Raw genomic sequence first — 14,230 nt, forward strand, 5'->3', positions numbered from 1 at the left:
CTCAGATGACGCCATTTTCGGCCAATGGTAGGCGCCCGTGCGGTGGTGTCACACCCGGCGGCTCCCTGCGGCCTTGCCTTGCTGACTTGCAATGCGCTCTTCAAAGGCGGACGGGAGCGACGCTTGGGCCCCAATTGTCCGAGGCCCCCTACTCCCGGCGGTATGGCCTCGCTGGCTTACAAATGCCCTCTTCAAAGGCGGCCGGGGCGACGCTGCCAGGCCTTCCCGGTATATCACAGCCGTCTGGCTTCGGGACTCACGTTACCTGGAACAGTGCCGGGCTATCCCTTCGTTTTCTGGAAGAGTCAAGCATGAAATAGCTCCACCGGCTGTGGGGCCCGCCGACTTGTTTGCACGTGTCGTGCCTCCGGAATGTGGCATCCGTGCTCCTGCATTCCTTACTTAGCAGTGGTGCGATTCGATGTGGTCTGGGGAACTCGAAGGGGGCCTAGAAAAAGGTCCCGTATCTAACAGTGGCAACACCGCCTTGAATTTCCCGCACCAGCTCCTCGTGAGGTCATAAATATTGTCAGCACGTAATTGGGTCTAGTTAATTGATTATCCCCAAAGGACTATCTTGAATTTTGAAGGAAAAACAAGTACTCGGCATATTTCAGAAACTTTTCTTGCATCAAAACGGCCCGAGTGAAAAAAAAATATCATTTGAAATTGTAACGTCATAGTGACGAGCTGGCTCTATGGTCATGGCGCGAAATTAAAAAGAAAAAACAAAGGGGGGAGGGTGCGTAGTTTGGCCTTCAACGCACTAGTAACCAACTTTTTCTCACGACAGATATCTAATATCAAGCGAATCAATCCTGAATGCAAATAGATATTTGAAAGAATGACATTAGCCGTCTAGAGCGTCCCTTTAACTGAGCTCGAACGACGTGCATCAAAGCGCACGTGGTATGAAAGAACACAATAAAGACGTCCTGTTTGTGGTACTTTGTTCATAAGCCGTTACACTGCACATTGGCGGTACGGCAACCCATGGGAGCACGTCTCTCCTCCCGTTACCATGGTAACGGAGACGCAGCTTTGATTGCATTGCAGTGTCACGTGGCTGTTTTGCAGAAGAGCGGGGCGTGTGCAGAGCTTAGTTCAGCGTCCTTCCCACGTAGCGATGTATTGATCTTCACTTTCCCCAAGGACGCACCACATATAAGATATGGAATGGACGCCTGCTGTGCTCTCTCTTATTCAGTGCTTCTCAATAATGAGCAGCATGTTTATTAGTGAAACACACGTTGGGGGGGGGGGGGCGGAGATTTGCTCTAAGGCCGTTGATTTGATTATGGTGCATGAGTGCATGTGCAGTTTATTCCAGGTTGTATACAAAAGTAAAATCAGATTTATTTGTTTGTTTGTTTGTTTATTTGTTTGTTTGTCAGATCCAGCTCTCGTAGTGGCTTCTGTGAATGTGAATAAAGCCACGCTTCGGAATTGTACTTGGCTTGGCACCTGACAGAGTTACGCGAGGGTTGCTCTTAGTTAAAATTAAATTAAATTGTAGTGCTTAACATCCAGAAATTGCACAGTCGCTTATATAGCAGGCGCCGTAAAGAAAGGTTCCAGATTATAGTTTTACCCACCTGTTGACCTGAGGTCTGACCCTTGTTCATGTCGCGGTCATTGCACTGTTTTTGCTGCTCGAGTGATCAGCTAGCCCGTCCAAATACGTTCGCTTCTGCAACCATTGCGAGCGGTGGGAATCAGCTGACGTAGCTGCTAACATTAGAGCGCTTGTTTGTTCCTTTTAACAGCGTTTACGTGTGTCCTACTTGTCTACGGTCTGCGTAAAGGTTGCGCTGGTTATTTACTTTATATATTTGTACGAACTCGCCGAAATATCTGCTCTAATAAACATTTGAGCAAAATCAAACAGAGAGAAAACAAACAAACATTGACTTGCACTCAAGTGACATCTGGACCTCAAAACGGAGCAGAGCGGACGCACCAGAGCAGAGCCACCAAGTCTAGTGTAGGTGGTTCTGACTAGAGCCGTCATGTGTAGGTGATAAATAATGCAGCACGTTTAAAAAAAAAACTTTTTTCTAGCCTCCTTGGCGAAAATTAGGTTTGTTGCAGTCTCTCAGGTGGTCTCTCCTGGGGGCACGAACGATGGGGGCGAAATGCGAAAACACCCGTGTGCTTAGATTTAGGTGCACGTTAAAGAACCCCAGGTGGTCAAAATTTCCGGAGTCCTCCACTACGGCGTGCCTCATAATCAGAAAGTGGTTTTGGCACGTAAAACCCCAAATATTATTATATTACTGGGGGCACGAAGAGCGAGGCATCGTCGTTCAAAACGAGTGCATGCGCGTGGCGCAACACAAGCGATGCGGCTATCGCTGCAAGTTAATCGGGCCAGCGCTGTTTCCTGAGTGTGCTATAGTCTGCGCGAATAGAGGTCGCACTGAAGAGATCTGCTCACGACATATTCTGAGGACGAAGTTACTACCTGTGTGTGCCTAGATGTATACGTATAAAGAAGTTCGAAAACAGACTATAGCCCGCAACACCAACTCCGTGCAATGGAGCGATGACTTTAGGGTTTGTGTCAGCCAGTCACTAACGAGAGCCGCTTGCGCGCTCTGAGATAGAAGGAGACCTCGCTCATTGTGCGCTATGGTAATCGTTCCGCGACGCGTGTTCTTTGTCGGCGTCATGCGGAAGCCGGTTAGAGGCGGAGAAATGTAGGAGCTCCGTCTTCTGGTTCTCAGGTTTCTGGTTGGCTAACGCGAATGGCTGACTTTCGCTGTCCGGTCTCGCAGCGCGCCGCCGATGATCAGCAGATCGTCGTGAAACGCGAGCGTGCGCTGCCGCCGCTACCAAGTCTCCACGCGCCGCGATGGCCCCGTGTCGATGACGTGGTGGTCTGAACACGAGGTCGCGTGTTCGACTCTTGAACCCTGCGGCTACGTTCCTATGGAAGCCGTATGCAAATGAATGTTTGTGTGCTGGTTAAAGAAACCGAGGTACTCGAAATTAACGCGGATGACTTCGACTGCACGCCGTCCCTCGTAGCAGACTGTACGAAGCCTTGGGACGCCAGCCGGTCGAACAGATGTGAAATCGTCGGCGACCCACCTGCCGGCGCTAGCAGCATCAACGCGCAACCTTATTTAACGTCACTGTTGGTTATTTAAGCCTCCCAACTTGGGGTGAGCGACCGTGTTGCAGACCGTTGGGTTCCACCACGTCTGATCCCTTTGTTGACGCGAAATGATTGACGACGCTTTGTCTACGGATTTCCTCCATCGGGGCTTTTGCATGGAGAGGAACACAGCAGCACTCAGCAGCACCTTGTAAGAATAGACCGACTAGAATGTTGGTTGTCCAATGGACGATCGAGATTGACTTTGCGACGCTCGTTTCCATATCCCGCGGTGCACTTTCAACTCGTATCGACCTGTGCCGCGTTGTGTAGTCTGCCGTGTGCCATGGCGCCTCAAGAACAGCAGCTCAATTGTGTCGGCCAAGAGGGAGCTTCCTGTGCAGTATTGTGTAGTACGACGAAATATCCGAGGGAGTTAGCCTGCACTCCTCGTCCATTTCTGCGAGGCTTGAGCGTGTGCCCGATGCGCCTGCTGTAAGAGAGAAACATGTTGTACGTTTACAAGCGAATGTGTATAGTACAGGCAATAAGACAGAGAGAAAAAACTTATTTTTCGCCAACGTCCGGCGCCCAACACAATAATAATAATAGGCGACTGCGTTAACACTTCTCTGCTTATTAGCTGTTCGCTGCTTTGAGCAATCTTGACAAAGTAAGTTTCAAAAACTGTACCCTGCCTGTCCTGTAGGAGCAATGAAAACACATTGGTTTGAAAATTTGATGTATTATGCATCGCTCTGAAATGTATCAATAATTCGTAAATATGACTTTTGCAAAAATTACGTAAACTTAGTGATGGATTTAAGAAACGACGTAAATTAATAACGTAAATTCGTCTTCTTTAGACGCTCTAATAGGTGCAGCTTACGGAATTGTGACACCTATTTGTGGCGTGGCCTCGCAGATTTGTAAACTTAATGATTCATGTTCTCCTTTAAATTTGCTAATTTCTAACGAAGCCGTAATTTAGTACATTTGAGTGCCTAAACAAACAAACAAACAAAAGACGTCTTCCAGCCTCACTGTGATTTCATTAAAATTAGTTTAGCCTACCTAAATAAATTTTTTCTTTCGTTTTTTTTTCTTTCGTTCCCTGTGTGTTTGAATAGCGCAGTATCGGAGTTGTCCTCGAGCTGAAACGCTTTTTTTTTTTTTCATGTGAGACGCTGGCAGTTTGCTAAAATTGCGATGCTGTTATTATGGCGTGACGCGCACACCGTAATTATAGCATAAGTCCGACCCATTCACCATCGGACTGGACTATCGTGTGCGAAGAGTCCAGTCCGGCCGTGCCAGTACACGCGTCGGAAATGTTTTCTCGAACGCCTCCGTCCGGTAAAGTTTTCTTTGCCGTTAGTGAAGAGAACATTGTGGCAGAAACCAACTACCAGGCTATGAACAGAGGTGGCAGCGCAATGAAGCGACTTGTCAACTACAGTAAGCGGCAAAACTTCTGTTCCAAAATTCGCTGTTTAGCGGTTGTCGCGCAGCCTATGAATGATTAGGTATAATATTAATATGTTGATTTTAAAATGTCATAACAATACGTTTACCTATTTCTTTATCGCAGGTGGTGTGCATGCTTGTAGTTCCGATAGATACTAAAATCGCTTGCTTCCAAAATAAATAAAAATGGTATTTACCGGTTGTCGTGCCGCCTATGAGAAAAGTTGTTAACTAGGATGCGCAATATTTATATGCCAGAACGCCACATACAGTTATGCTTATTTTCTTCACAGACGGCGCGCAATTCTTTAGCTTTCTGAATATTGGAAGAAGGAGGTCCTTGTTGCAGGGGCGGAGTTTGAGGACTGCTGTGATTAGTAATATTTCAGGTTGTGTACCAACTTAAAAAACCTGGAATTGTCAGGGAATTTCAACCCGCCTGCAAAAGTCAGGGAATTGTCAGGGAATTTGTCAAAAACCTGGCCAGGTCATGGAAATTGACAGACGGAAGTCTGTGCGAAAATTGCTGGAAACAATCTATGACACTCAGGGGCGTAAGGGCCTTCCTCCGGGCCGGGAAAAAAAAATAATCTGCTCTCCTTTCTTCATGTCTGCGGGACGTAGCTGTAAAATAGCTTTTGACCGCCCACAAAAAAAAAAAAAAAAGTATAGCCAAGCCAGCAATCCAGGTTCGATCCTGATTCAACCCTTATAGCTTGCACTCTTGCTCTTTTAATGTCAGCAACGCCAATGCCTGCGTCGAAGCTCTGTTGAGCAGCCAGATCTAATGCGGCCCACAAGTTTCATCACTAGCATGGTGGCTTCTGAATGCTCTCCTCAGCTGCATGAGAACAGTCAGAGAATACGCTTAGAATTATCAGGGAAAACCTGGAAAAGTCAGAGAATTTGGAAAATTTATTTGGTAGACACCGTGTATTTGCATTTGGGCCAAGTTGTCATGTCAGTCGCTGAGTTTCACGCGGCTAATGTTCTTTCCTCTCCTGACCTTCGGAACGCTTCCAGGCTGGCATTTATAGGCGTCCCGCCGCTTCCGCGAAACGATCAAGGCTCAGCTGGTTTACGACGCTCGCGCCGCGGTGAAGACAAATGCGGACTGATCAGGAGCGACGGTTTCTCATCGTCTATCGGAGTTCTGTCATCCATGTGCGTCGCTACCAGCCTGATACCGTCTGGAAACCCACAGAAACGTCGTCGTGCAGACGACGAAAATATCGTATGCATTGTCATTGTACTTTGGAATAGATACTTTGCGTGCGGGACGTTCTGCAGCTGGTGGCGGCAACAGCTGTTACTCGGACGAGCGCCCCTCTTCTTTCTTTCGCGCTTCTTTCTGCGGGACGGAATTTATGTTTACTGGGATTTGATGCTACATATGAGATCATTTAGCATACAATGATGAACATAGTTCCGACAAAAGTAGACCTCAGGAGAGGACCTGAGATTGTAATAAACAGGCGACGCACGATCTCGCGTGATTTGAGTCACGTGCATGTGACCCAAGTAGTCCAAGTTTATCCGGAGCACCCCACAATACGGCGTCGCTCATATTCCGCGTTGCTTTGGGAGATTAAATTCCACGAATCAATCAAACCGTTCACGTGTGCTCACGTTGTTCACTTGCGCCCGCCGATATTTCCAAATCGTCTTATAGCGGCGTCCCGTTGCACTTTCGAAGCGGGCAAACAGAGTAGTAGCTTTTTTTTTTCTTTTTTCCCCCCTTCTTTCTAGTGCCAGAGCTTTGGCAGCGCAAGCTAGTACAGCCTATCACAAAAAAGTAAATTCCGCTGAGCCGTTGGTAGCAATGTACGACTGGCTTTTTTTTTTTTTTTTGGTAAAGTACACATGCAGTTAGCCGCAGAAGTTTACGGACCGCGGGATCCGAGAAAACGGCAAATACAACTGTTTCCGTAGCCTGGGCTCGGTAGCCTGGTAATCGTATTTCCAACCTGTACTATGCATGGTATATGCGAACCATATGGAGTTGTACGGTTTTATTGGGCACGATCACAAACTGCTCGGAAATTCACGGTTTTCTCAGATCTCGTGATGCGTGATCTTTTTCGACCGACTGTACTCGCGACCTTCATACGCTTGGACCTCGTTGGTGCCTGTGTGTATAATTAAGTTTAGGCCAGTGCGGTTGACGAAGGCGGTTCATGCGGAAATTTTTTTCTCTTCATTTTTTTTTTTTTTTTTTTTTTTTTTTTACGTACGGTAAAGGTACGGTAAAGGGAGGGCATAACCGTGTTTCGAGCCAGAGGGTGCGGCATACGAGAGCTGTCCACGGTCCTGGGCAATCGGTATGACGCGATTGCTGTTTCACAACTTTCATGCCGTGTTCTGACTGTGGCGTACGTGTCGAAGCCAGCCAGCCGATGCCTTTCGAGCTGAGATCATCTTCTCTTTTATTCTCGAGGGAGTCCCATCACCTTCGGTTTTGCGGTATCAGAAGCGCGAAAGCTGGAATTCTGCGTAAAATACTTTTCTCGCGTGGTTTTAATGACTCACGTGATCTTAACGAACCCGCTATATTACGTTCTGAAGCGACACGTGGTTCCAGAGCATCGTGGTCACAACTCATAATATTTGGCGGCGCGCCACTGTGTTCAGGAACATCAGATTTCTGTTTAAAGCCGGTAATTTCATTGTACCTGTGATAAACTTCTTTTGCAATAGATAAGTTCCATGGGAATTTTTCAGAACGAGAACTATGTGGCATACGTATATCACTGATAAAGTTGTGACTGACACATTTGAAGGAATAGCTGTTAAAAAAAAATAAGTGTTCACCTTCACATTTGTTTGGGTGGAGCGTGTACAATGTTAGTTTTCAAACAACGGGTATGACGTAGCATTAACGCTGTACGAGAAGCGCTATGTGGAACCTGTTGTCCGTACAAGACAAGGAAAGGCATAAGAATACAAATTTTATTAATTTGCTTATTCATAAATCCAGCACAGAAAACAAAACATACAGGAGGAAGTCCCAAAGCATTACGTTGGCTGGATGGATAAATCAGCCTTTTTCTTTTTGTAAACTAGACGTTTTCTAGAGTTTTATATAGGTAGTTTAGCTGACTTTAAAAGAAAATGTGTTTAGTTAAGACAGTCCTTTTTTTTTGTTATTGCATTACCTACACATGCCTTATAAGCAGCAGTCGATTAAAAACGGCGAAGTCATGACTCCACACATTGTCTATAGAGAGTCATGAACTTAATAGAACATGTTGTTAGGCTATTTGGTTCATACATGCAAGTTTAACAAGCGCACACTTTATACGGCCCAATCACATGGCTTGTGTGATTACATTACCTTAGACGGCACTAATTGTGCCGTCTAAGGTAAGACCTCGAAGCCCAGCGCTCGATCATCCGGCAGGCTTAAGAGCAGCGGTCCTGGACTAAGGGCTCCTCCCAGCGAGGACTACCGCCCAACTTACACAATGTCTCCGTCATGACTTCCAAATGAAGCATAGATGTTCTTGTGTAAAATAGACTTACGTGTACACAAACTCACAGCGACGTTGTCGCGCAATGAATTGGCAAACTTGTTGCAAAATCGACAAGTGTGTCGATCAACGATGCAACCCCCCCTCTTTTCTCTCCCTCTCCCGTATTTCTTTTTCTTTTGTTCTTACTCTGGGAGCGGTGGTTGGGAAAGTCGTGCGTTGCGTAAACGGGAGAGGATATTGCTGCGCCGACGGCGTGCAAAGTCGACTCTCGGCTTAGTACGAGCGGGTCCCTTCAAGGTTGTCCTCTTTTTTTTTTTTTCTTCTCAGCTCGTTGGGTGTCTTTTTTTGTTGTTGTTTTTGTCCTGTCGTGCCGCTCCCAGGGAGCGCCGGTCGGCCAACTTTCCTATAGCCTTTCGCATCGCCGTTATATGGTGACTCGCTTTACGGGTGATGTGCGATACTTACGGCCTTAGGTGTTTCAGCAGCCGTGAAATGATAGCGCTATGAGACTGTATAGAATTTGACACGGTTGTCGCACATAGTGCGGGGTTATTTCTTTTTCTTCGCACCTGATTTATGGTTGGAGAGCGTTGTTTGCGCCGTTGAGCCGTGCTTCGCTGTTTCATTTCCGGCCGCCTAATCGAGAATAGTGGGTGTGGCACGAGTGCGCACGTGGTGTCTTTCGAGCGTCCGATGCGCGCGCTTCTTGGCGAGCAAAAGTGTTTGTTGCTCCGAAGATCGGGTGGCAGACATAAGCGAACGCAGGAGGCCTCGTTGTATTTTTCTCTCAAAATAAAGTTGATTGGTTCGTTATGCTTTAAAGGCGAAAGCCAACACTGGGGCCGTGAGCGACGTCGTAGTGGAAGGCAGGGAGTCAATTTCGACCCCATGGGACCTTTGCCGTGCCACCGAAATATAAACCACGGCCGCGGGGATCGAGCCTGCGACCTCATGCTGAGCAGCAGAGCGCCATAGCCACTGAACCACCGTGTCGGGTATCGTATATATAGTCAGTCACACAGCTTTGTTTGACAGCTGCATATCCCCTTCAGTCACGCATTGTGATGATCTGTCGAAAGATGTGGTCTAGTTACACAATTTTATTCCATGGCGCTGCAGACTCGATTGAAATAGTGTGTCACAGTCATGGAGGCATCCTACATTGGAAGAAAGCCAGAGTGGTGCTTTGTGCATTTACGAATGAGTCCTAATAATTACACAATGAAATATTGTCAATATTTTATAATACAAACCGGGCAATAATTCATGTGTGCTTGATAAAACTGATTTCTTTATCTACACGTATACAGTTTACATTGTTCTGCGTCCAAATCTCACGGCCATCAACGCGGGACATCTCTCTCCCTGTCGTCGTAGCAACCGATGCCCTTGAACGCTGCGACAATGGCAATACGATGTCACGCGGTCATTTCACCACAATGGCAATACGATGTCACGCAGCCATTTCACCATTGAGCGGGGTAAAAGGGGAGAGCACAGCAGAGGTTCAGCGGCCTTTCCTCGTGTGGCGATATTGATCTGTCTGTTCCGAGGATGACCGCGATGATGCAGAATCGACGCCTGCGCTCTTCCTGCATTTAGTTTGTAATGTCGAATAGGACTGTTTGCTGTGCTTTTACCAAAATGTGGGCAGTGATGGTGGAGTACGGTGGATTATATGGTTGCTTTTTTGATCCCTGTCAAAGGCAAGTTTGTCTGGCTTTTTTTTTTTTCATTGATTCTCAATTTATTTTCGGCGCGTCATCTTCGAGAGTGTAATACGTACGTTCCGCGCGTCATTCCTGGTTTGGGAAATCCGTACTTGTGGAATGCGTGAAAAGTGTGAATACTTTACAATGGAAAACTACTTTTTAACGTAACGTAACCGAGTAACGTCTGATAATTAATACACTTGCCCAGTGTTTTGTGTACAGGCACTTTGCTCCTAGATGGAACATTATTGCCATTATCGTTGATGTTTTTGTTAGTGACACAGCGCTGTACACGCTCATTAGCACCTACGTAGCTATCAGAATGTCGATACGAAAAATATTGGCATCACTGAGCGTCTCTCAGGCTAACAGCTTATGGACGCACAGGTGCTTGCGTCGATATTCGACTCCAATAGCGCCCTCGATGCAAGGCCAAGCTGTGGCCTATAAGCACCGTAGCTGATTTCTTCCTCCCAGGAAGAAGGCCTGAATATGAATGCTGTTTCGTGGAACGCCTTGAGCACCTCGTCTTCTCTAGGAAACGTCCCGAGACGACGCGGCTCCCTTTCTCTCATAAAAGCGGCCGAGCATACGAATAAATCGTTCGGTCGCGCCGGCGCGAGTCTTGTGCATGGAGTGCGTCGCTCTTACCCGCTGATATCGGTCAAGCGGTGGATGTCTGCTCACGTGATCCCTCGGAGAGCCCGAAGGAGGCGAGATGAAGACGAGGAGGAGGCGAAGTGCCGTTGCGTGGGAAGACATCGCTGGAGAGGAGGGTGGGGGGTAGTAGGGCAGCACGTTTGCGTGCTCGCTGCCGGCCGATGCCATGTGGCGTCGCCAGCGTCGCCGTTCTTTCGCTCTGGCTGCGGCGTGCGTTTACACAACGTTGGCTTCGCTCGGCGGCGTGTTTTGCGGCGTTGGCGTCGTCGAGCTGAAGTTGAACGTCGCATCACGACCGTCGACGCAATTTGCGCGGGCGACCGACCAACAAGCAGCGGCGCCGGCAGGCTTCGTCGCGACCGCAACCACTTGTTGCAGCTTCGGCGGGCACGCCGCATCGCATCGCTGCGCGGCAACTCCGTCCGCATACGTTCCATACTCACCTGGCCGTGACACAAACTCGATGAGCGCGCCCTCGCTGTTGGAGCTTGCCGACCGGACGTCGGAAGCAGCGACGACACGACTCGCCGCCACCTGCCGTTCGCACTGCGCCGTGCACCGGCATTGCTTGCTTTGCGGCGTGTGCTTGTAACGGTGAAAACCTCGCGCCTGTGTGATTGTGGGCGCGTGCACGGAACGGTTTGCCTTCACTGCCCGGACTCACCGCCGTACCGGCTGGCTCGTCACGTGCGTCGTGTTGGACCCCGCGCGGGATATTTTTAAAAGCCACACCCGCCCCTTCTGCCTCGGAGGACGGAGGGGCCCCATTCGGCAGCGCCGGCGGCTTCGGCTTTGCGGCTTCCTGGTTCTTCCAAGGTCGGCGGCGTTATAGTTGTGTGGTGGTGAGGCCCGCAGTGGACCGGGCGGCTGTTTGCTTCGGAAGATTCGTTTTTTCGTCGTGTTTCGTCGGTGTGACGCGCTGAACTGCAATCGTTCAGATTTGTGTGCCGTTGTCTGCTCAAACTCTCTTGCGTTGCGTAGTCGCCTGACGTGTGGCTCTTCAGAGGCGAACCGTATACGCCCGCCTGCGCCTCTAAACAGTGCTGTGTGCTTACTGGTGCGTGACAGCCATCGTCCTGCAAGACAGAGAAGAGCGTGAGTCTGACGGGCGTGTGCCGGCAAGCCGTCGTGCGGTGGGAACGCTGGCGCCTTGTTTGATTACCCGCTGCGCCGGTGCATCTTCGTTCGACGGGCGCGACCCAACCTGAGGGAGACGGGCGGCAGTGCTGTTATCTGAGAAGGGGCGTGGGAGATCCGTCGGGCTGCTTTACTCAGCTCATCGTCGTCGTAGTCGTTTTGGCAGCTTTAGAAAAACCGTCGTACCGCCATGGGTCTGGGAGTGAAGCTGGAAGAACGTCGCCTTTCTTGGAACACGTGGAACACCAAGGCGCCCATCTACAAAGTGAGCGTATTTCTGACATCGTCACGCATGACATGTAACCGGCCGACCTGACGGTTATTCAGCGGCTGTGCACTAGCTGCGCCGAGCGCGAGGTCGCAAGTTCGACACCATGCCACGAGAGTTACACTAGAGAGATTTAATCTGCACCTTGAGAGATACCGAATAGTCAAAATTGAATCAGAACCCTTCACGTTACTGCTTCATTCATAGCCAAATCCGGAGACGTGTAAGCATCGGGTCAGTCGGTCGAACTACGTGTGAATATATTTGGCAAATTGTAATGCCTCACTGTAGCGAAATTTCGCAATACCTTGAGAGGCGTGGTCGATACAGCCTTTCTGAAGAGGGTCTGCTGTATAGTATATCGAAGGTTTCTAAACAGTGTTCTACGTTAATCTCGATTGGCGGTTGTTTAGAGCACACCATGCCACGTTGCAGTAATACTGTACGTTAAAGCGCTGGTCGACACGCTCCCTCCCCGCCCCGCCCCCGTGTAGCGCAGCGCGGAATTACTGCATTGTTGCATCAAATGACACTGGCAAAAAAAAAAAAAAAAGAAAAGAGGGCGGGCGATGCGGTATAGCTGTGGGCGTAACTGATGGGTGCTTGGCAAAAAAACAAAACAAACGCAACTTTGTTTCAAGAGGATCCGGGCATACGCGTCGTAAGTGTTCGTATCAGAGCTCACACCCTCCAGTTTCTCTTTCATTTCCTGTACTGCCCGCTTGACGCACTTAAATAAAGCAACACTAGGTGGTGTTGATCGAAGGCTGCCGGTATACAGTAACTCTAGCGGCCGGTAGAACTGTGTATTGCGAGTTCGCAATTTGACCGCGTTGCACATACAGCGTAGTGTTCATCATTTTTATATCGGAATCTAAAAGCAAGAGGGAACAAAAGACACCGGGTATTGTATTTGCTGAAAGAAACCACGTGCAGTGACACTGGGAGCGCGTACATGCGTGCGTGTGTTCGGTCTGCACCGTCCAGCAGCGTTTCACGAAGGCGCGTAGGAAACTCTGCTTCTTGCAGCTCTCGATAATGTTTTTTTTTTTAAATGTATTTACGTGCGTTCCGATATCCACAAAGGATGAAACCGGGCGTGTGTCTGTCTCTTAGAACGTTTTTTTTTTCCTTCCTCAGGTTTACATATTTCAGACATGCGTGTATGTGAGGAAGTCGAGAAAGCCTGAAAGTCCGGTTCGTGCGGTCATTGCGTACACAGTGCGCGTCAACGCTAAAAAGTAGTTATGCCAGTTCTTGTTGCTTACGTATAGCAGGATTGCTACTACTGACGAAAGAACTCGAGAGAGAACGCTTTCTTCTCTGTTTGGAGCTGACTGAAAAATATATGTACGGGATAAAACTAAGAAGCTTTATCTTGTGTCTGTCGGCGTCGTTCCTCTGCTTGTGCTCTGATCACGCTGCAGTGACCAAGGCACTTGTTTGTTGGCTCACAGCACGGCGTAATCTTTGATGTCTCAACAACAATCGCCGTGCTGATACGGAGAAAAAGCAGACTTACAATTTCTGCGGCGTATTCGTCTCACTTTCTTTCTTTAGGAAACGTCCATGATCTGCCGAGTCTCTCTGGCGGCCTAGTTTGGCAAAAAAGAGGGGGGGGGGGGAATAAACAAATAAATGACGCGTCCAAGTTTCGTGCGTTACTCCAGCGCGCAAAGAAAAAATAAAAGAAATACAAATTCACCGTGCTCACTCGTGGTTTAAATTTCCACAGGTCGTCGAGCGCACGGTCAAGTGTTTGCCTTCCAGCCGCGCGTTGATATCATATTGACAGGCACAAAATGCAAGAACACCTGTGCACTGAGAGTCTCCTGCATTAGAGGAGTAACACATATATGTGTAACAGTGGCGTAAAACTAGCAAGAGCCGACGACACGTAACTGCGGCACCATGGCATTGACGCCATGGCCCTGAAGTCAAGTGCATGTTGCCCCATCAAAGTTTAAAGACATAAAGAGAAGCACTAAATCATACTGATAAAGTATTCTTTCAAAACTCTATTGTCAATAATTTCGCGGAGAGAAGTTGATCACGTACTAAAAGTCAAAGTGAAGGCAAAAGTTACATGACGGCACATAGCTAGTGCGGGAACTCCAAGGAGGCGTCGCCACCGGTTTCTTCTTACTGCGTTAATGCGTCTGACGATGGCATATATCTTGTGGAAAAGCGTAGAACGAGATGGTTTGCCGCATATTTGCATTGACTACCAGGAAAGGGTGTTTTTCATTGTTGTGGTACCGATAATACGATTGTAGTTAGACAAAATAAAACTTGATGCGTTATTCTGTATATCATTTCGTCAGACTGAGCATGCATATTATAGTTTTCGACGCAATTTATTTTTATCTATAGTGCTACCTTCAGAGCTTAACAAAAATATCGAGAACATCAA

At 48.2% G+C, this 14,230-nt stretch overlaps 1 protein-coding gene across 6 annotated transcripts in view; it reads left to right on the forward strand.

Moving 5' to 3' along the window:
- The window catches only part of LOC142588484 (calpain-B-like), a 154,980-nt gene that overhangs the window by 21,064 nt on the left and 119,686 nt on the right, over positions 1-14,230 (forward strand). For 2 of the 6 annotated variants that reach the window (XM_075700274.1, XM_075700275.1), the window contains exon 1: positions 10,595-11,814. The exons of 2 other annotated variants lie outside the window; for them this stretch is intronic. In XM_075700274.1, the coding sequence (XP_075556389.1) occupies positions 11,740-11,814 (75 nt within the window). In that variant the 5' untranslated portion in view covers positions 10,595-11,739. Of the gene's footprint in view, positions 1-10,594; positions 11,815-14,230 lie in introns of those variants that run through there. 2 more of the 6 variants (XM_075700279.1, XM_075700280.1) reach the window with 1 other exon arrangement.

The sequence above is a fragment of the Dermacentor variabilis genome, chromosome 7 (genome assembly GCF_050947875.1).
Source record: "Dermacentor variabilis isolate Ectoservices chromosome 7, ASM5094787v1, whole genome shotgun sequence".
Classification (NCBI taxonomy): domain Eukaryota; kingdom Metazoa; phylum Arthropoda; class Arachnida; order Ixodida; family Ixodidae; genus Dermacentor; species Dermacentor variabilis.